The sequence below is a fragment of the Scomber japonicus genome, chromosome 7, assembly GCF_027409825.1.
Source record: "Scomber japonicus isolate fScoJap1 chromosome 7, fScoJap1.pri, whole genome shotgun sequence".
Classification (NCBI taxonomy): Eukaryota; Metazoa; Chordata; class Actinopteri; order Scombriformes; family Scombridae; genus Scomber; species Scomber japonicus.
This window is the reverse complement of record NC_070584.1, coordinates 13,154,874-13,177,863: the sequence shown is the minus strand read 5'-3', so window position 1 is coordinate 13,177,863 and position 22,990 is coordinate 13,154,874. Positions and strand designations below refer to the sequence as shown.

General features: G+C 41.7%; 2 protein-coding genes across 2 annotated transcripts in view; one reads left to right on the top strand and one right to left on the bottom strand.

Annotated features, from left to right (window-relative positions):
* The first annotated feature begins 872 nt into the window (after positions 1-872).
* On the top strand, positions 873-14,946 carry si:dkey-110c1.10 (unconventional myosin-Vb). The gene is made up of 35 exons (XM_053322257.1): positions 873-899; positions 1,571-1,681; positions 1,784-1,952; positions 3,111-3,255; positions 3,389-3,545; positions 3,660-3,803; positions 3,971-4,052; positions 4,212-4,319; positions 4,447-4,559; positions 4,643-4,911; positions 5,016-5,097; positions 5,545-5,685; positions 5,863-5,994; positions 6,166-6,249; positions 6,354-6,467; positions 6,566-6,663; positions 6,764-6,850; positions 7,581-7,901; positions 8,386-8,542; positions 8,665-8,904; positions 9,004-9,213; positions 9,344-9,437; positions 9,571-9,719; positions 9,808-10,023; positions 10,139-10,239; positions 10,327-10,444; positions 10,784-10,889; positions 11,075-11,200; positions 11,575-11,726; positions 11,981-12,070; positions 12,255-12,387; positions 12,477-12,774; positions 13,798-13,972; positions 14,079-14,159; positions 14,246-14,946. Exons 1-35 carry the CDS (start codon positions 873-875, stop codon positions 14,405-14,407), a joined length of 4,992 nt encoding a protein of 1,663 aa, XP_053178232.1. The 3' UTR covers positions 14,408-14,946.
* A 3,134-nt stretch (positions 14,947-18,080) lies between these two features.
* The window catches only part of unc13a (unc-13 homolog A (C. elegans)), a 38,827-nt gene continuing 33,917 nt past the window's right edge, over positions 18,081-22,990 (bottom strand). The window contains exons 42-45 of the mRNA XM_053322258.1: positions 22,930-22,986; positions 19,275-19,367; positions 18,471-18,630; positions 18,081-18,369 (exon numbers count right to left, since the gene is read on the bottom strand). Of these exons, the coding sequence (XP_053178233.1) occupies positions 18,081-18,369; positions 18,471-18,630; positions 19,275-19,367; positions 22,930-22,986 (599 nt within the window). The remainder of the gene's footprint in view (positions 18,370-18,470; positions 18,631-19,274; positions 19,368-22,929; positions 22,987-22,990) is intronic.

Genomic DNA, 22,990 nt, shown 5'->3' with positions numbered 1-22,990 from the left:
TTTGTGTAGCTAAAGACTGCTTTGTATTTAAATGTAAGTAATTATATTAGCCCTGCTGTTATACAACTTAACACGAAAGTAATAAGTACACATGACGGGGCTGAGCACAGTGGCAAAGGAAATGACTTGAAACCTCTTTCTGTTGTACAATTATTACTGGTTTTAACTGTCTTCAGCATTATATAGGTGCTCACTGATGTTGTGAAACATTGCTGTTTGTGTGCCAAGGCTTTGTTTCCTTCATAGCTTCAGTCCATGTTTCTTTAAAACAAACAACAACAATACAAAAAAAAAAGTGTCAATGTTACCACACACATGCTGCCTCCTCATCGCACAAAACTGGTGACAAAACAAATTACAGTCAAGATTGAGTTTTAACGTGGTGTCATTTACTATCAGAAGAATAATGGCTTTGTATTTTTTATCCCTGTTTGTCAAGGTTTTAGTGAATCATGTAACCAGCTGAAATCATGAAATTCCCTTCTCTATATCAGCAGGCTGATTGCTGAAATGAATTTGATTGTATTACTTATTAAAATGAATCGGTATATCACTAAAGGCTGATGCTTTTGCCTCTTTTTTTTTCCCCCTCTCGATGTAAATGCATGTGTAAACCTGTAGTTACCTTTCAGTAATAAATCCAACTCTGCACATTCACAAACCACCGTCCAATCACTGCATCGTCCTGCAGATTAACTGTTAACCTGACAGTCCTCATGTCTCAGAGTGAGCCTGGACAAAGTGCAAACACAGTCACTCGATCACAAAGTGGCTCTTCTGCAGGACGTAGCAGCTGTTCTTTCATAGGGATGTGTAGATGTCTCTTGTCTCCTGATATAAGACCTCCCTGTAGTGTACTCAAAGTAGTTAAGATGGCAACGCTGGAGCTTTACACCAAGGTAAGACTGTCTTGAGTTGGTTTGTGGATTTTTTTTTAAGTGATGTGCACTCAATAATTCTTCACTGCAGGTTTGTGGGTCTAGAATAAAAATTATATTGTTAATAATGTACAAATGTTTTGTGTTTGTATGACTGTCAGGTATGTGAATTTACATAAAGATGTGTCAAACTTGTTTAATGAGACTTCACCTGTTTTGATTTCTCTGTGTTTGAGTCACTATGTTGCAGTAAATATATTCACTCTATTACTTGGTGGTCAATAATGTATCATCTGTATTAATCAAATATACTCACAGCACTTGTGTGCACTCATTTTGTAAATCAAGCACATTATTAAGTAAATAAGACATGTTGCTGGTAGATAATGGTTAATCCATGTAGGTAATTAAGAGTAGGAAGATGAGTGTTAATTTTTAACACTGTTTAGGAGCCTTTTATGCTGATGGGTGACAAAAAATCATGTCTGGGTGGGGTCAGGAAGTGTGACCTGAACTTGAGCAGTGTCACACAGGAAATAAAACATTATGTAATGAAAATATCTTCTCCAGGGATCCAAATGGTACCAACATGTGCTGAGTGTGCTCAATTGTGTTCACCATTAAAACTGATCAACACATTTTACAGTTGATACTGTACACACCTATTGTAAAGCAGTCTGTTCCTTTACTAGGGAGCAAGTGTGTGGATTCCTGACCCAGATGCAGTTTGGGTTTCAGCTCAGCTCCTCCAAGACTACAGTCCTGGAGAGAAACAATTACTCCTACAGATTTCCAATGAAAAGGTGAGACACATAACACCATGATTATAAAACACTATCCCGCCAAACTCCTTGCAAACAATTAAACTTCCAACAAGGACATGTAACTCAATTCTCCATTGGTAGGAGGTACAGTACCCAGTGGCGTCTCCCACTGATCTCCCACCGCTGGGGAACCCAGACATCCTGGAGGGCGAGAATGACCTTACTGCTCTCAGCTTCCTCCATGAGCCTGCTGTCCTGCACAACCTGCGGGTTCGATTCCTGGACTACAGCAGCATCTACACATACTGTGGTGAGCAGACAACCCAGAGAGATATAAGTGAATCTTTTTAAGACATGAATGCCTAACGAAAAGAAGGACAACATAAGTGACAGAAGGTCCTGGGAATGTGTGCTGGTTAACTGCCAGAAACAGGCAGCTCCCGTCTGCTTCTGTTTTATGATTATCGCTCATAATATCTGTTCTACAGGAGGTTTAAAGGTTGAACCAGGAAGGCAACTCATGCTGTGTAAAACTGGCTGTAGATTTCATTGCACTTCATCTACCATTTAAATGGTGCAGATTTATGGGAAGAGAATTATATAAGTGTGTTTATGACTTATACTGAATAACTTCATATTCAGTATAGTTATGAGTAGTGTTGTTTGGTTTGACTTTTTTGTAGTTGCAGTTTAATTTGCAATGAGAATGCTGGAGTTACAACTTCTGCTCTTCCTGTTTTATGGGGTTAGGTTGACAATTCTTCAATTCTGTCTTAAAACAAATGTCCGGTGCCTAAATGAACCCTGACATGTTTCTACTGCTGTAATCATTCCTCCTGTTCATAATGACAACAAAGAGATCCCCTCATAAAGCACTTTTAGTATGAGTGATCCCCAGCTTTTCCTCTGTGCAAATGTGTAAAAAAAAAACTTAATTTGAAGCTTCAGCCATTGAAATGAGTCAAATCTATATCTTTGAAAGTTACTGGGTTTTTAGTGCCAAATTCCCTCTTTGTCATGGTCATGCCCACTACAGCTGAACAAGAAAACACAGTTCATTAAAGACACAAAGAGGGATTTCCTTTAAACTAAAAGGAATATGGAAGAAATAGACTCCAGTTCATTACTAACTCAGACTTTTAAATACATTTTTGCTCAAAACAAGGCCTTTGAACTTTCTGTCATTGTCCCTCATCACTTACATTGTCAGCACATTTTGAGGATATCTTCTAATGGTCAGTATGAACAGGAAGAGGAATGATTACAGTGAGCAAAACCTGTTTTAATATTCATATGAGCAGCCCGCTGTTGTTTTTAAGACACATGACAAACTGTGAACCTGTATATATTCTGTACAGAAAATCAATATCACTATTGCATGATATTTAATTTCTATGATCTTTTTGTGTAAGTCTAAGTCTCATCAACATCCACACTCTGCAGTAACTTTCTTTTCCTATCCCTTCAGGTATTGTGCTAGTAGCCATTAATCCCTATGATCAGCTGCCCATATATGGAGAGGAGGTGATAGATGCTTACAGCGGTCAGGACATGGCCGACATGGAACCTCACATCTTTTCTGTAGCTGAGGAGGCCTACCGCACTATGACCAGGTCAGAGGTCATGTTATAACAAATGGCACACAATAAAATTAAATATACTAATAATATACTTCATAAAAAAGTGACTGTTCCAGCATAACTTCCCTGATATGGGATTTGGTAGTCACTCTATCTGTGTGTACAGGGAGGAGAAAAACCAGTCTATCATTATCAGTGGGGAGTCCGGCTCAGGGAAAACAGTCTCAGCCAAATTCACCATGAGATACTTTGCTGTGGTTGGAGGAGCAGCACAGCAGACCAGCGTTGAGGAGAGAGTTCTGGCTTCCAACCCCATCATGGAGGTAACGGATGGACAAAAAGATGTTTAATGAAAAGTAATAACTTTCCTTGCAGTTATGTTTTTGTTAAGATACTGCATAAACAAGGACAGCTACTGTATGTGTTTTTGTCTCCAGTCTATTGGCAATGCTAAAACGACAAGGAATGACAACAGCAGTCGTTTTGGGAAATACATCGAGATTGGCTTTGGCAGAAATGGGGACATCATTGCAGCAAACATGAGGACATATCTGTTAGAGAAGTCAAGAGTCGTCTTTCAGGTAAAGTCTTCTTCACGTCAGCCAGACATTTCATGTTGAGGATTTTCTCCTCTTAAGAATCTTTCAAAGTTTAAAGCTGCTTAAAGCTTCTGCCACAAATATCATGCATTTCCTCGCTCATGCAGCTGTCCATGAATATTTATGCTGTATATTTTCATATATGTAAGGCATCAGCAGAGAGAAACTACCACATATTTTACCAACTGTGTGCCTCCAGGGAGCTGCCTGAAATGAGATCTCTCAAACTGGGTGAGTTCTAATCACAGGCGACCCTTCAACATGTTAACAACATGTCTAAAATTACAGTATCCACACTAAATCCATCTGCTCTCCATCATGAACTTTGAACTGTATCATCAATACTCTTTATGTTATGTGTTGTCTGAGTGTTTTGTGTTCCTTCTCCAGATGCTCCTGAACATTTCCGCTATACCAATCAGGGAGGAGAGATGCAGATACCTGGTACTGATGATGTTTTGGACCTGGAGCGAACTCGCAATGCTTTCATCATTCTGGGTATAAAATTACACACACACACACACACACACACACACACACACACACACACACACTTAATTCTAATTTGATAATGGCCTGAAGTCAGGATGGTAAATTGGACGATTCTTTTCCTTTCATGGTGCAGGTGTGCAGCCAGACCAACAGATGGAGCTCTTTAGGATCCTGGCAGCTGTTTTGCACCTGGGGAATGTCAATATCCAAGCCAGTGGGAGAAGTTCTGACCGGAGTTATATTGATGTAAGAAATATATTTCTGATGTTCAGCTGTTTGCCCTTGTAGTGCAGTATTTTAGTTTACCTAAGTCCTTTGTCTATTCTCAGGCAGACGACCGCTCTCTGGCTGTCTTCTCCAAGCTGTTAGGAGTTGAGGGCCCTCAGATGGCCCACTGGTTGTGCCATCGTAGGCTAGCTGTAGGGGGAGAGATGTTGATCAAACCTATAACTGGTCAACAGTCTTTAGAAGCCAGAGATGCACTGGCTAAACACATCTACGGCCAGCTGTTCACATGGACCGTCCAGAGGCTCAACTCTGCTCTGCGCACCCAGAAGCAACAGGTCAAATCCTTCATAGGTGTGCTGGATATCTACGGGTGAGTAAATGAGTTGTAGCTTGTGTAATGAATAATATTTATAATAATTCTGTCTCTCTGATGTCTTCAAGTTGGACTAACAAGTCTTCCCTCTGTTTGGGCAGGTTTGAGACCTTTGACCGCAACAGTTTTGAGCAGTTCTGTATAAATTATGCAAATGAAAAACTGCAGCAGCAGTTCAACAGGGTAAGTTATGTGATGGACCAAGATGTCTTTCTGGCTCTCTAATAGCTGTAATATTTTCAGTGTCTGTCACAGTTTTCAAGAAATGAACTCTATCACCTCTGTAGTAAATCATCACTGGCTTTGTTTCATAGTTAATGTCCATATTGTCTTCAGCTATGCTGTTGAAGGCACATTTTGTTGCCGTGGTTCAGTGTTTTGGCTAGCTAATGCAGGAGTCAGTGCTGCTCTGTCTTTGCCTCTCTATCATGAGGGAAACAAACTTTCATAGCCAAGGTACACCCACAGTCTCAATATTTCTGCACACTTCTTAGTTTTTATCATCAGGACCTTCAGGTCTTCTGCCTCCTTGAACTTCCTTATTAAAATGAATGCAGTTGTTTTCTTTTTCTCTCAATCTTTAAGTTTTATGTCATTAGTTTTGCTAAACTGTGATGTGCTTTTCTGCAGCATGTGTTCCACTTGGAGCAGGAGGAGTACATCCGGGAGGAGCTGGCCTGGAGCAGGATCGAATTCAGTGACAATCAGCAGTGTATTAATCTCATAGAAGGACAACTGGGCCTGTTTGATCTGTTAGATGAGGAGTGCAGGGTTAGTCATGCTGTTCGTCTCTTGCCCTCTTGCTGTTTAAAACATTCACACATACAGTGCTTGTCTTCATATTGTCCAAGGTCGTTTCTGTTTGATAGGAAGCTGCTGTGTACTGTACTCTGATGATCTGAGACACTTACCAAATTCTTTGTGATCTTTGTTTGTGTGGATGATCAGATGCCTAAAGGTTCAGACGAGAACTGGGCGAGGAAACTATATGACCAGCATCTGACCAGCAAGCCCCACCCACACTTCCGCAAACCTCGCATGTCCAACAGCGCCTTCATCGTTCTGCACTTCGCTGACACAGTGAGTGATGGTGGTCATCTCCTGAACCACTGATCAGCATCTGTAATTTAGTTCTCCAGTGAGATGCCTGAATATGTTCAGGTTTATAACAACTGTCTCATAGCAATTTGTTATTCTCTGCTCTATGACTTTGTTTGTATTGACGCATTTTATTTTAATAATTTCCATCAGGTGCAGTATGAATGTGGCAGTTTCTTAGACAAGAATCGAGACACGGTTTTTGAGGAACTCATTAACATTCTGAAAGCAAGTCAGGTAGATATGTGTCATGTATTATCAAATCTCATCAATTCATTTAATTTCTGTGTGGAGAGGGGATCATTCATTTGTGACTGTGTGTGTGTTTGTGTGTTTGTCAGTCCGAGCTGGTGGCTGAGTTGTTCCAGCAGCAGGAAAACGTCTCGGTGGCCAATGGAAGTGTCCGATCAGGGAAAAGAGGCCATAGAGAACATAAACTAACTGTCGGCTTCCAGGTGAACTTTCATCTCTCATTCACTGATGGTTCACTTAATTTTACAGCCCATCCCTGTTCTTTGTGTCTTAACATTGTGTTTTGTTTTGCTTTGGTCAGTTCCGTCAGTCCTTACAGATGCTGATGGACACACTCAACAGCACCACTCCTCACTATGTGCGCTGCATCAAACCCAACGACCTCAAAGAGCCATTTGTGTAAGAATTAATTTCATCCTCACAAAATTAAATGCTCAGGCACGGAATGATTTTGTGTTAAATGAGTGCACATAGCAACTTAACAGTCTTTTCTTGCAAGGTTTGACCCAAAGAGGACAGTCCAGCAGCTGAGAGCCTGCGGTGTGTTGGAGACTATTCGGATCAGTGCTGCAGGTTATCCATCCAGGTACTTTGTAGACATTAATCTTATTTTCTGCCGAGCTCTCAGGCAGTTTGATAGCTTAATCTTTTCAGAAAGTCATGCAAGCAAGCCAATGTTATTCAGTGTTATTCCTCTTTTCTAAATCATGGATGATAGAGAAACATCGAGCAGTGTTGTGTTTTCCAAAGATACCTTAATCTTAAATTATCACACTACACCAATTACACAATTAATACAGCTTGTGTGTAATTTATATAACATACGGTCTTAGATTTATGTCCTAACTTTTAGGCAGCTTTTGTTTTAGTTCATGATGATATTGTGTAAGAAAATATTATTTCTGTACAAATAATCCATAACTATGATACTTGAATTGCTTTTATTTATTTATTTATTTACATTTTGGTCAAAGGTCTACAAAATGCAATATACAGCTGCTCAATGCACCAATCCTGTAGAACACACAATGAGCTAATGTCCAACCATGCAACAAAGCAGCATTGAAGTCTCAGTTGTCCAAATTTTATTAAACACACCAACATGTAAGAGTTGAGACAGTGTTGCGTCTATTTGTTTTCATTGTCATTTCTAGTTTATGAACTTTTTCTGTAGCAAGAAAATTACATGAACTTAAATGAAAGTATAACATGGTGTAGAGCAACAGGGGAAAAAAAGACAAAATTAAGACACAAACTATGTTCAAGACATATCAAACTGTTTCTGAGAGATTTCTGAACTAAATCTGTGTTTTCAGATGGACGTATGAGGAGTTCTTCAGTCGGTACCGTGTTCTGCTCCCAGGGCCTCAGAGCCAGGAGAAGGCCATGGCCTCGTGCCAGAAGACGCTCCCTCAGCTCATTTCAGATCCGGACCAATACTGCTTTGGAAAGACCAAAGTATTTTTCCGGGCTGGTCAGGTGGCTCTGCTGGAGAGGCTCAGAGCTGAAAGGCTGCGAGGGGCTGCTGTGATCATCCAGAGCGGGGTCAGAGGATGGCTGGCACGGATCAGATACTCCAGGATCTGCTGGGCAACGGTTACTATACAAAGATACTGCAGAGGAACTCTGGCCAGACGGTGAGAGATGTGTGTGTGTGTGAAAGAGAGTAATGTATTTTTATCTGGTACACAAATCATTTTATAATATTTTAGTAGGCCCTGTGATTTATTTCTGTTTTATTTCTGTAAAAGAAGTCCCAGATTGTAGAGCGACTGCTGATGATGTGTCCCCTCATTGGCTTACATTTTTTATGTTTTATTTTCTTTAAAGACATAAATGATTAATTCAGTAAAACAAATGTGCCAGGCTTGTTGGCTACCATCTATTTGTATACAGTAATTCTTACATTTTTTTTACTCTATGAAAACAGTGCCAGGTTTGTCATTTGTCTGTGTTTTATATACATTTTATGAATCTCCAATGCTACATTTTCTGAAATAACTCTGGTATTCACCTTTCTTCAGCAAAACATCTTAATGTATTCTCTCTGAAAACTTCCATTAAATATTTCACTCTTATATATAATCTTTCCTCTTTTTTTTTTTTTACACTTTTTTACAGTCTGGCCCTGACACTACGTTACACCAAGGCAGCTTTAGTAATCCAGAAGACCTACCGCATGGTAGCAGTGAGACAGTTATTCCTCATGATCCGACAGGCCACCACCACCATCCAGGCATTCACCAGAGGCACACTGACGCGCCGCAGATACAGACAGGTCAGATTAACAGCCTTCATTACCTGCTTGAGTCAAACAACCTCTACCTGTTTATTTGGAGTGTGCTTTTTATCCACTTTCTCCTTGAAATTGCAGTTCTTAACCTTATTCTCTTTCCTCAGCTGGTGGCGGAGCGGGCTGCTGTGTTGCTTCAGGCGACTGTGCGTGGGTGGTTGGCGAGGCGGGCGTATATGCGAGTACATGCGGCGGTGGTGTTCATGCAGTGTTGTGTGCGCCGCAGGGCTGCCAGGAGGGAGCTGATGAAACTAAAGACAGAAGCACGCTCAGTGGAGAGGTTCAGAGAGCTCAACAAGGGCATGGAAGTCAAACTGATGCAGTTGCAGTTGAGAGCAGACCAGGAGGTGGGGTGAAGGGTTGTGTAAAGATTTGATTCAACCTCAAAATGTGTTCACCAACAGGGCATTTCATGTTATACTGACAACATCTGTCTGTCTGTCCAGGCCAGGGAGAGAGCTGCTTTGAGAGAGACCTTACATGCAGAGCGAGAGTCCTCTGCTGCTGAACTGGAAACTCTAAGGGCGACAATACAGAAACTAGAGAGCCAGAAACTTGAGAAGCCTCCTCCCTGCCCCATTATCAGCGAGAAGGAGATGGAGGAGAGGAGGAGAGCTGAGGAGAAGGCTTCACAGGAAATCCTTCAACTTACACAAGTAGGCCTTTCAGCTCAAGAATAACTTGGCACATTTCAAATTGAGGGGCTGTTTGATTTATTTCCTTTCCTTTACTTTTTGTTGCACGCTTAGCAGAGTTTTAATTGTTGATTTTCTCTCACCCTGTTAGGAGGTGGAAGCCCTGCAGAGAGAAAAAGACATTTTTAGCAAGGAGAAAGAGGATCTCTCCTCTCGCTTGCTTGAACAAGAAAAAGCACAAGAAGGTAAGTTCTCACTTTGCTTGCATCATAGTCTGCATTATTTCAGAGGTCACCCCCCCCTCTCTCCTTCTTTCTCTCTTCTTTCTCTCACTTTGTGTCTCAATCACCCTCTTTCTCCTCCTCTGTGTGTGTGCAGAGTGTGTGCGTCAGGCTGTGACTCAGGCGAGTGCAGCTCTGAGGGCAGAGCTGGATGAGGAGAGAAGAAAGTATCAGGGTCTCCTGAGGGAGTTCACCAGACTGGAGCAGAGATACGACAACCTCAGAGAGATGAGTCTGCTCACCGAGGTTCATAACTTCACCCACACACACTTTGAAAACTTACTTCTCAGAAAATAATATTTGGGTATAAAACTTTTTTTTCTCTTTGCAACAGCGCACCAAGGGCCACAGAAGGACAGACTCCACCCAGAGCATGAGTTTTGACACTCTCTCTCCCTCCCCGACTCCACTGTCACCCCAGTCATTCACCCCACTCTCCGTATCACCCTTCCCATCTACTTTCCCATCTCCGGAGGAGGTCCGCAGGTTCAGCGTGACATCTCTCTGCGCCGAGAGAAAAGTCTCAGTGTGTGGTTCCGAAACACCAATGGTAAAATATTCCACTTTTTGGGACATTACCCAAACGTTTTATACACGTTATCTTACATACATCAAGCATCCACATTGTTTTCCTCATGTTGCTGTGTTCATGTTTGCACTGACAGGACCAGCTGATGGAGAGGATGGATGTGGCCAAAGACCCGGCAGTGAAAATGAGAGGGGAGGATCTGGCACATGCCTACGATGCTGTGCGAGTAGCCAACAAGTCAGTCTGTCGCCACGTACTCATTTATCACATTCTTATCTTATTATTTACAGGTTGTGGATTCATTCTGTTTTGTGTCTTTTTCAGGTTTATGGAGAGCCAGTTGCGTAGTCAGCGCAGTCAGCAGGAGGAGGAGGTGGAGGCGCTGAGGTGCCAGCTCGGTCAAGCAATCTCCAGTTCTTCTTTTTCTGCTACGCAACGACAGGTATCGAATTTTTAAAGCAGTCGTTTGTGTTGCATGAGAGATACTGTGTAAAATACTGAGTATGAATTGAAAAAGTAACCTAATGGTCTTTGTTCCACCAGTTCTCACATATTTTAATGTCACACTTTTTCCTGACCTTGTTATGCTCCCGTCTTCCTACTTTTTCCCCCCTCATCTTCCAGCACTTTCTTGCTTTATTAATCTCCATTCAGCAAAGTAGAACTGGCTGCTTATGACATAATCTACTTAAAAGTTGAGGATTTTTTTATGGATGTGCTTATTATAAGTCGCCTTGATAACTAGCTGTAAGCATCAAAACCAAAATGTTTGTGTGTAAAGGAACTGCAGGAACTACTGGAGGCCAGAGAGCAAGAGTGTGCGCGGCTGAGGAGAGAGATGAAGGAACTTAGAAACACTGTCACACTCCGACGACTCCTGACGCAAGGTGTGGTCTAATTAGATCAACCATGAAGGCACAGAAACAAACCTTTCTCCACTGATGTGTATTTCGGTGATTTCTGTGTTTTCACCTGAAGATTAAATTCTATGAGTGTTTGGTCAGCGCACCATTTTTCTTTATTCCTAAAATGTGGTATTGATGAAACATGTAATTTGTTTTTCCCTTTACAGTTCTCCCATCAGCTTTGACCACACAACAAGGCTCTTGTCCTTCCCGAGAGAAGCCTGCAACAGTCACTGGTTTGCTTGAATGTAGAAAAAGAGATGAAACCAAACTCATCAAGAACCTCATCACAGGTGAGACGGATCCCTGCACTCATTACTCATCTTCATCTACCTCTTTTCCTAGTTCTCACTGGTCCTTGGAAATCCTAGAATTTTCCTGGGAAAGTTGTTTGAATCAGGCAAGATGTTAATAATGAAAGGCAAGACAAAGTTGTGGGAATATACTTGAGTGTTTTTTTACACAGTAATTATACTGTATATTTGTTTTTTTTCTCTACTTTTGCAATCTTGGGATGATGAGATCAGACCACAGATTTGTAGCATTGCACCCAACAGTGACGAGACTCACATGAACAAACTTTGACTGTAACTAACTTCTTGATTGCTGACAAATATGACCTGACCTCGTTACATTCTGCTATCTCTGCTCTCTGTCTGTGATTCAGACATCCGGGTCGACAGCGCCCTGTCACTACCTCCTGGTCTGCCGGCCAACGTGCTCTTCCTGTGTGTTCGACAGGCCGACTGCAGCGGGGATCAAACGCGTGCACGCTCACTCTGTAGCACTACTGTCACTGCCATGAAGACAGCTCTGAAGGTAACCCGAAGTTTAAACCTGCCATATGGTTGAGGTTTAATGCATAAGGGCAGTTCACATCCTGTCAGGTAGATTGTCACTTGCAGAGGGCATACACAAACACTTTCTCGTGATTGTCCCCTCAGGAGAAAGTAAACCAGAAGAAAACCCATCCCCTCTTTCTCACACACAAAATAACACTGATATTTTTTCATTTACCATTTTTAATCTCCAAGTGACAGCTTGACCTTTTTTCTTCTTTCTTGGCTCTGCAGAAACATAATAATGATATAGGTATGACAACACTATGGCTGAAGAACGCTTGTCTGCTGCATGACCTGTTGACCCAGCACTCCCCAAAAGAGGTAGGATGAACTTAAATATATCATTTACATCTTATTGTCTGGGTTCCTGTAAAAGGCAGAGATAAAAGACAATCATAGTGCTGATTTATTAAAACAGCTCTTAAGAATTTGTGCTCATCCTTTGAACAGTCTGGAAAACTCTGACTGACGATGTTAATGTATGGCTGGTTTAATGACTTTTCAGAACCTTGATTCAGAAGACCTTGTGCCACTGACGACTGACTTAAGTGACTTGATCCGTGCCCTGAGTGACCTCTGTATCCAAGCCTATCAGCAGCTCCTCCACATCACTGAGACACGTCTACAAAACATCATAGGTACCACTTTAATCAAGAAGATACTGACGGTCTCCCTTTGAGTGCTCCTCTCATCTCTCATCTCTCTTCCTCCTTCTCCTCTCCCTCAGTCCCTGCCGTGTTGGAGAGTGAGACCATCCCAGGTTTGTCTGGCGCTCAGGCAAAGCTGGTTGGCTCCAGGAAGCGAGCAGGCTCGGACCCCAGGGCCGTAGGAGGTGACGTTCCCACAATGGCGTCAGTGATGAGGGAACTGGGAGCCCTTCACACCTCCATGTCCCATCAGGCTCTACCTCAGACGCTGATGGAGCAGACCTTCCACCAGCTCTTCTACCTCATCTCTGCCTCAGCTCTCAACAGCCTGCTGCTGAGGAAAGACATATGCTGCTGTAGCCGTGGCATGCAAATACGGTAGAAACATGCACAGATACATGTAGAAACACATGCAACATTTTCTTAAAAAGTTATATATGCAATTATGGAAGATTTTCTCTACATTGCACAACCTTAATTTGTGTTGTGTTGCCAAAAACACTAGCCTTTTTTCTCATCAGAAAACATCTTTGCATGCAACGGGAATTTAGCTCAGATTGATACACCCTTTAAACCACCTTGATCTCCACACTGTTGCTATGCATTAAGTTATTTCAAAGTGGACCTACCCTCCAAAATGTGTCTCTCTTGTGAAGTCAGTCATCTGTTTTAGCCTGAATGAAACCAGTCAGTGTCAAATTTATAGTACATTAAAATGTCAATATAAGGATAGATATATAGTACCCTAAACTAGTTTATGGTGCCTTCTAAATACATAAACCTCAACAATAAGATATAAAATGAACTACACCAGAACACTCAGCAGTACACACACATACATTAAAGCACAAAACTCAACAAGAAAATGTGCACTAAGCAGCACAAAACATTTCACAAACCATCATACAATAAAAGTATCATAAAATGACAGGTACCAGAGCTCATGACTGATCCCTCTTTGAAAACTGGCTCAGTTAAAATGATCCCAGTCATGATCCACTTTGAGCTCCACTTATTGATCCCTCAAACTGAAAAAGCCATCTGTCCAACTGAGGATTTTTGAAAGGGCAACTTACAGTCCCAGTAGGACACCAAGCCAGAAATCCTGAGAAGTACCATAAGGTCTCTGACCAATGTAGGAGCATGGTTATTAGAAGATGAGTTTAAGATCAGTAAATGTAATAAAAAGATCACAACTTAGCATTTAATTCAGATAACACCTCCACAAACTACAGCCTCACAATTTGTCATAATGATACCATAAACAAGCCCTCCTGAAACAGTTGTGACATGAATTATATATTATAAAGTAATGGCTAATGCATGTGTGTTTATGTTATTATGTCCACTTGCACACTGTATTATTTCTAATATCGGTCTGTCTTTTTCTTATCATTAAAGCTATAATCTGAGTTTGCTGGAGGAGTGGCTGCGTAGCCGGGGTCTGCAGGCAGGGGGTGCTGTGGCCACACTGGAGCCCCTCATTCAGGCAGTTCAGCTGCTGCAGGCAGCGAAAAAGACAGAGGGGGATGCACAGGCTCTCTGTCAGACCTGCACTGCCCTGTCCAGTCAGCAGGTGGGTCTCTCTTTTCCCATCTGTATCAAAGAAGAAGAAAAAACTAAACAAATTTGTGCAAGACTTAACTTCCTGCTGGTCTTTATTTTGTTTTTTTGTTCAACAGATTGTGAAGATTTTGACCCTCTACACTCCCCACAGTGACCTTGATGAAAGAGTCACCCTGAATTTCATCCGTATTGTCCAGGTGCTGCCTTCAGCTGAGAGATCTGATATATTGATATACAGTCTATGAAAATGTGTGACTCATATCTCTTATCTGTGCTCCTCTAGGGGCTTCTCAAAGGCCGCTCTGATGGCCAACCTCCACAGCTCCTGATGGATGTGAGGAGAGTGTTTCCCGTCACATTCCCATACCTGCCTCCGCCCGTCCTCCGCGCTGAGCAGTTAGTCATCCCAGACTCCCTCAAGATCTCCTTTCTGCGCAGAGCCTAAAGAGTCCTTTGAAATTCACATGACTTGCAGGAGATGTAATAATTCTGGCTATTTCAAAGGGACTATGTGTAACTAACCTCTTCATCGTCAGTGGATTAGGCTGAATACTACAGAGGGATGAGTGATTTCTGAAAGGTCAGAAGCTCGGTCAAAGATTTACATCTGAGGTAGCTCTCTGATGAGTTTGAAATTTCTCACAAAAAGATTACACAGATGTTAATGTAGAAAACAAGCAATGAAAAGCTTTTTTTCCCCTCATATTTTATTGGAAGCAGGAACACAATGAGACTGCAGTCCCTGTAACCTCAACCCCCAATAAGAACAACCAGAATAAAAAAAAACAAAAAATTAGAAACATCTCATGTATAAAAAAATTCCCATGCGAGTACTTTGTACCACTACACATCATCAGTAATACATATTTATATATTCACAAACATTTGAAAAATAGAAAACAAGAATGAAATATCAAAATAAAGGAGACAACGATTGGCAAGTAACATCAAATAATTATGCGTGCTGGCACAGTAACGTTTTTTTTTTTTCTCCATTTATGTTTTATTGTTCCTATCATGCACCATTTCTGGAAGTACAGGACCGGTGTCACTGTGCAGATGTCCTTGTGGCCTGGTCAGCTGGACAGAGCAGTACATGCATGTCTGTCCACTTGTGTCAGTGTGCTTTTCGTTGTGCTTCTGCATCCGGTCCTCGTCCTTAACTGGTGTGTGTGTGTGTATGTTCCAGTTGCACACACCAGCTCGGTACCTCAACACGCAAACTGAGTATTTGAAGGAGGAAAAAATTTCCTTGACCTAAATATCATTGTCGACAGCAATAAATAAAGTTGTTGTTTTTTTTCGTGGCATTTCCAGCTATGTGGTTGTTGTTTTCCTGTGATTTAAAGTTATTAAAAGACTGTTGAAGTTATCTTTGAAGGAAAGACGCTGTATACACTGGAGAGTGAAACAACATGTTTAGAATTAGGGAATGAGTTTCAATTGATCAGTTTTTGTGCACTGTTTGTTCAAATCAGTTGTACACCTCCAGTGTGTACAGAATGCAGCCTTTATACATCTCTCAATAATAGCTACATATCCAGTTGGGCACCCACACACTTAATTGCCCAATTGCCCCATCACCCAGAGCAAAAATTCAAGTCTACAAAAAGAGCAGCAAACTTCACTTCACATAGTCTGACGTGTTTGTTACATCCGAGCTATTTACAATGCCCACAACGACCATCGGATCTGTCTGTTCCACAAACAATTTCAGTCTCTAATAAAGCTGTTGATATTTGGCCCATTACGATAGAGACAGCATTTACAACATATCAGACAAACACTTGTGCTGATATAAGAAGAATCCACAATGTAAACATTATAAGACTGTTTCAAAAATGACTCATCTACATAGATTTTTATAGATTAGATGCATAGAGTTCAGTTCTTACACCTTGTTGAATGGGCCTGTTGAAGTATTCAGATACTATCAAGTGCTTTGCAGGGGGAGAGACCCTCATCAGTTAGATGAAATAAAACTTTAAAAAAAATAAAATACACACCCTGTCATCCTAAGGATCCCAATCATCAACATTATTTCCTTGGCCTGACAAACATACAAAACCCTTTTGGATGAAGAAACCAATTCATCTTTTCTTTTTTTAAAAAGGAGCATTCAGTGAAAATAGAAGTTATGAGACATGCTAGACTGTTAATAGTAAATTCTTTACTATTAACTATAACTATTAACATTAAGTTGCTTTTTCAATTGAATTATAATCAATCATTTAATTAAACTGTACTGAACTGAACTTTTAAATTATTCAAAGCTTTGATGTGTATTTCCATAAAAAGACAAACAAAAAGATCAGAGTATAAACATGTTATTATGGGTGCAGCAAAGACCCTGTGCTTAACTCTTCACTCTACACTGATTTAGAGTAACAGACTGAACTGTAGGCCCTCTTTTAAATGTCAGCGCCAGACCTGGTGTGGTCTGGCTCTGCAGCCCTTTTTTAGAAGAGGTCTGACTTCTGGATCAGGGTTACAGCACCTGCAGCTGTATCATTAGGGATCATGGGTGGATCATTGGTGATTTGTGCTCCCCCTGGGGTGCAGGGTGTGCAGTTTTGTAACCAAGGTAGAGCAATGTTGTTTTTGTGAAATAATGTCTCAGGGATTTTTAATCATCTCTTTACAAACACATTTTAATTTTGCAAGGTTTTTTTGTAAGAAAAGGAGGTGGTTAAGTTTTAAGATAAGTCTTTTTTTCTATCTGACAAACTTGTATACCCACTAAAGGGCTGTCTGGAATGTTAGTAGTAACACAAAAATAGATGGAAATAACCATCATAAGGTATAAGACGCAACCTCCCCCCGAAGTAAAAGACACTTAGAAAAATTTCCAAAGTCTAATCAGAACAAGAACAACCCCCCCCACCCCCTTTTTTTGTATGATGCTCTTTGCTTGTGGCAGCTTTCTGTGATTACATTTGCAGGTAACAGGCAACACAGGCGGCTACATGAGGTCAACATTTTACCAACGCACAATACGAGCTCTGCACATGCTCAGATCATACATTCACACACTCATTCTCTCTCTCTCACACACACACACACACACAAACGTGTATATATATATTTTTTCCTGATGAATCACAGTGCTTGAAGGCTTGTTTTCATCAGATTAATCTCTCATACAGTCGCTATACAGGAGACAGACATACTGTACGAGGGTCAACGAGACAGAAGGCATTGAGGGTGTCAGGCAGTGTGCTCTGTTACAGGGTAGACAGACATAAAGACAGACAAAGACAATCTTTCAAGTACCACACGTCCATCGAATAATCCTGTATTATACCATTACATGTGTCCGTCATATATAATATATGAATAAATATATATAGAATTATTTACATATTAATATAATTTGGAAAGCAGTAAATAAATATTTGAATTAAAACTATCATAACTAAATAGTGCTTTGTATTCAATATGTGTACCCCTCCCGATATTTGGAATGTTTTGAGGCCTCGCAGCCATTTGTAGTGGTCGTTAGTGGGTCAGTCGGACAGTTGGTCCTGTTGTGCTTAGGGCTGGTCTTGGCATATTTCAGCGATTATCTGTTGGCACTTGCGGTCCCTTCTCTGAGCAGATGCAGGGCCAGAGGAAGAGACAAGAGGAGCTAGGAAGTAGGTGGGGTAAAGTAAAAAAAAAAGGCAGAGAAAACTGAGAGAGAAAGCCAAAACGTTAAAAGGCTACAATATTTCTCACCCTGACCCGTCAAATGAGGTGTGTGTGTGTGTCTGATGCTAGTATATAATGGCATTAGTGACCTCTACTGATAGAGGAAAGTAGTTATACGCTCTATGATTAAACTCTATGCATTGTTCATCAAAAAGATGGCTGATAATATCTGTAACAGTTAAAGACACAGGTGCTTTTTGAAGAAAACTAGAGTGATGCTTCTTTTTTCTTTTTTTTTTTAAACACTGCGTCCTTCCCACTCAAATGAATGTATTTACAGCACTGGATGTGTGGTGGCTGTTGTCTTATGTGTGCTTTTGCAACACTGGATAATCAGGGCAGTGGCTAGCAGTGGCTCAGGAGAGCTCCAGGGCAATAGTTGGCGGCACCTGATTGAGCTTCAGGCAGGTTGCTTTAAACTTTGCCTCTTAGCTGCGGCCCTCCTCTGCCGAGCGCTGGTCGGACTTGAGCTTGACAAATTCCTTGGCCACATCGTCATTGTTGCGCTGGGAGAGGATGCGCAGCACAGTGAGGCCTGTCTCGTCCATGTGGATGCGTTTGCCCAGCGGCAGCCAGCAGGCTACGCTGCCTTTGGAGGCCATGTCCTTCAGCTGCAGGACAGCCATACCCACGGTGCGGTCCTCCCGGGCGAAGCAGTAATCCTTGACACACACCTGCAGCTCGTAGCACTCAGGACCCACCTCGTTGCTCAGGGTGCTGCGGTGAAGAGGAGAGAGAAGTTATACAAGCACCTCCTTGTGGTCATTTTCAACAACCTCAAAAAGAAACAACCAATTGGTATCATTATTATCACTCACAAAGTGAAGGTTTCATTGTATTTAGGAGCCCAGCTGTTGTTCTTCGACTTGGTGGCGTACTTCCTCTTCTTGTCGCTGAGATGAGGCCCGATGATAAAGACCTCCACAAATGGCCGGAATATTCCCTGCGTCTGCCACCTCAGGTCGTTGGCAGCCACCACTGAGACACAGAAAGAGAAGGTGGGAAGGAGTGGGTGGGTGGGTGAGAGAGGGATTTGTGTGGAGACAATGTGTGAAAATGTGGAACAGAGTCTCCTCTGTTCCACATTTTCACAGATTCAGAACAAGAAAATACTGGTTGTCCCTCAGGCCACATTTCCAGTTATTTCACCAATGAGTCATATTTTTTGGCAGCGGAAAAGCAGTTGTAGGTGCCCTATCGTGGAAATGTTGTACATCTATGTGACGTCCTACTTATTTGTTTCTGTTAGATTATCTCAGGTCTTCTTACTTGCATTTACACTCTTATATTTTGTAAAAGTAGGAAATAACTACTGGTTTAAAATGCTGCTACTGTTTATAAAAATTCAATTTACTATCTTTTTCTGGAGTTTTAAACCATATCAGCCTTCATCAGCACTATCCTTAGCTGTCACAGAGATGAAAAGCGAGCTAAACGAGCTTTATTTCACCATAGAATTTTAAGACTATCTCCATGACAACTGTGTAAACTATTTCCGCTGAAGACTGTGTGATACAGTTGAAAGCTCTGTATCACAGTTAGTGAATGGACTTTGGAGAGGAATGAACATGTTTACTCAATTTCCAGAGTAAAAAAACCCCCCAAAAAACACACTTCTTTACCTTTCACTGTGACTTTGTGCTCTCCAGTGTTGGGGTGAGTGAAAATCTCCACATGGATGGACACCTCTCCTACAGCATCGTCCACCCCAGAGCCTGACAGGACAGAGAGTGAGGTACCATGTTAACGCCCTTTAATATGAAAATATGGAATCTTTGTGCTCCTGTCACAGACCAAACACCAACACAAGCCACTGTGCCCTCTGATCCAAGTCTGCTCCTCACTCTGATAGAAAAACAAAGTTACAGACCAATCCCATTTCAGTTTTTAGAAACCGAATATCGAAATGGACTTGGCTCCAACCTCGTCGATGTGAAGACTGAACATTTTCGTCATACTAAAATAATCACCAGCAGGACTTGAAATAAAGCATAGCGATTTGCTTGTGTGCATGTTGTGGTCTGGAAGGAGAAGATCAGACAAGGCGGCTATGAGTGGCACTGTAAGACTCTATAAGACGTATTGCATTGTGATCATAGACTGACTGGGGTTCAACAATTAAGAACTAAGAATTTGGATCCAGTGAAGACAGTAATTTGTGCCCACTCATACGCACTGTGTCTGCTGGGATGCAGGATGGTTAGTTAGAGGCAGTAAGAGAAAAGCTAGAGAGGACAGTGTGGTTCCCCCGACACAGGTCAGGTCAGGACATGCTCAGATGCATTTAAGACAAGTGGACACACCCATTCCTTGGTAAAGGCTTTTACCCAAGCATGGTAAGAGGGAGGGAGGACAAGAAAGGGGAAGGAGCTCAGGAGAGAGAAGCAGTTCAGCCTCTCAGATCTGTTGGTGAAGGATGACACGATTGATACCTACATAACCACCTTTTTTTTTCTTTTTTACATGTGTCAACGTTAAATTTGAATTAGAATCTCTAATAAAGTTAAGTACAAATGCACATGCTTCAAGTCAGAGGTTCGTGTTTGCATTTTCAACCCCAAACATCAAACAGATTTGAGCTGGTCCCCTCTAAACCAAAGATAGCTACTCTGGTTCTGGGCCTAAGTTTAGATTTTTGGGAGAAGAAGACTGAGCTCCACTCAGGCTCCAACACTTTTGTCTGGGAGGGAGATGGTGGACCAATCACTCTTCTGTGTGTCTATGTGGTTTTGCGCTGCATGTGAACAAGTAGTTGCAAATACACACACAATTCCAGGATGACACGGCGACAGATGGACATTAAATTTCAATGTTTTAATTAGTGTCTTCACTCTGTCAACGGTATCTCTGTGGCAGTAACCAGCAGCCCGTGTATGTGTGTGTGTGTGTTTCCAACCAGCCACCCACTAAACAAGGTGTCTGTGGGAGTTAGACGGCAGAGTGTTCCTGGCACGCAGCTCTGTGCATCTCTCCAGGGAGCATTATGGGATTGTTGGTCTCGCCGCCAGCAGGACCAAAGAGAGCAGCAGTCATCCATCTGGCCTCATCTTCTCTATGGAGGACGTCCATAAAAGATGAGAAAGAAACTTTGCTGGCTGGGAGGCAGCAGTGTGAGGTTGCCAAGAAAACACAGGCGCTTCTTCTTCAATAAATACAGCAATCAGAGGTCCATATTGAAAAAATCTTCACCAGAATAGACATTAAAAAAACTTGTATTGTGATCTTGCCAAAGCATAACGAGGTGTGTGTTCACTGCACGTTCACAAATTACTTAGGGTGTGACGAGACCTCGTTCCCAGAGATATCGCGAGGCTAAAGTGAAGTGAATGTTGTCTCGCGAAGCAATAATTAAGCAAAAAAGAAGACGATTGGTTTTCTATCGCTCATTTGCACTTCATATCTTCTTTTTATAATGTCACGTGTGGATCATTAACCTTGTTGCAGCTTCTACCTGCTGAGAAGATCTCAGTCAGAAGTATGAGATGAGGAGAGGAGCAGTTTAAAGTTGACCTCAGGTCTTTACACTGAGACCCTGAAGTATGAGGACCAGGGAGTCCAGCGGAGATATGGAAGCCTAATGATGCAAAAAGTAAAATGAGTCACACTACCAAATTATAACACATATGTTGTTCTACTTGTGTATTTAGGTGATACATGATTTGTGCAATTTACTTTTATTTCTGTGTTGTTAGTAATATGTTATAATTTGTGATAATTGGATGCTTTATTTAATTTATATTTATAAATACATTTTTTCTACTCTTTATAATTTACTTTTTGGTATTTGTGGTTGTATCTAACTTTTGTATTTATGGTTGTTATTTCCATAAATACAAAAATTATCCATCGGTAAAATGTCTATCTATATGGGGAAAGCTTTTACAGTGCAATGATAATTATATATTTAGAAAGTAGAACTGAAGTGATTCATTTCAAGATGATTAGTTAAAACATTTCAAAATGCATCTGCATTATTTCCATTTTGTGAATTTCAAATAAAAGAACATCCATGTATTTCCTCATTGAAGTTTTCTTAAAAATATAGTTAAAATCTCATCTCGTCTCGATCTCGTGAACCCAATATCGTGTCTCGTGAGCTGAGTGTATCACCACACCCCAACAAATGCAGCTCACAGCATGCAGTATCTAAGGATGACATCTTCAACTGTACAAAGTCTTCATTCAGTTGGAGTCCATAAAGATTGGTTACTCATCTGTAATCATCTACTTGGTGTATGCAAAACATTCTGCAACTCCTACTGGAGCAGTAATCTTATTATATACTGCTGTTGTCAGTCTGAGAGGACTGAGTGTGCTAGACCTTGTCCAGCATCAAATTCAGTGTGTTTGTGAGAAAGAGTCAAATCTTCTGATGCTGATCTGAAGTGACAAATCAGGCCACCTGACCTGAGGGACAGATTCTGATTGGTTCAATCTGAGAGGAGGGTGAGTCGAGTACCCTTTTCACATTGCTGCTGTAGGGAGAGCAGGGCTGCACGTGGGAGCTGTGGTTTTATGTGTGTGTGCGTGTGTGTGTGCGTTTGTGATGATAGAGCAGGCAAGGACAGGAGGCCCTCCCAGACAAACTGAGCCAACATCTTCATAATAATGCCTCTCCTCTTCATCGGCGAGGGCTGGTAATGTCAGTGGTGGAGGGGGTATTTCCTCTCTGTGTTCCCTGCTGGATATGGACAATACACTGTACTTATGCTTCAGCAACCTTAAGGACAGTGTCACTTAGTCACATTGACCCCGCTCAGTCAGTTATTCACTCTCGCCCACGTGTACAAACGCACGCACGCACACGCACACACGCGTGGCCCGCAGGCCCCTCGCAGTGACATCATGCCCGATCAGGATTCCTCCACACTTGAATGCATTTCTATTCTTTTCGTCTGATGTCCGCACATCATGCTTTAGTATCTGCTCATACATACAGTCCGTGGCGTATGTATTCAGTGCAGTTTCATACATACAGACATCAGTGTGTGCATTGCATGCATGAATGCATCAAGTATATGTTCGTATTGTCGTGGTGGGCATGTTTGTGTGCATTAAAGTAGAAGACAGACGAAGGCAGAGATAGAGAGAAAAAGAGAGGAAGTAAATTCAGTCTGTTCATTGCATTTGTCTGTTGGGATGAGTTTGAGCAGGCAGGGGGAGTTTCAGGATGCATATGGCGTGGGTGGGGGTGGAAGGGTGGAGGGAGTTGGGCTTTGGTTTGGAGACTTCTGGTAGTCCTGAATGTCTCAAGCTCTGGACCTGAGTACCACATACCCTTGTCTGGGTAAACATCCTCACTAGTGGTGAACCTAATCCCCTTCCCGCCGAACACTGG

Excerpts from the sequence above, each read along its gene's own strand:
- si:dkey-110c1.10 (XM_053322257.1), top strand. The coding sequence starts at position 873 with ATGGCAACGCTGGAGCTTTACACCAAG. Across the intron at positions 4,912-5,015 it reads GGTGTGCTGGATATCTACGG|GTTTGAGACCTTTGACCGCA; the intron begins GTGAGTAAATGA and ends CTGTTTGGGCAG. Across the intron at positions 5,995-6,165 it reads TTCTGCACTTCGCTGACACA|GTGCAGTATGAATGTGGCAG; the intron begins GTGAGTGATGGT and ends AATTTCCATCAG.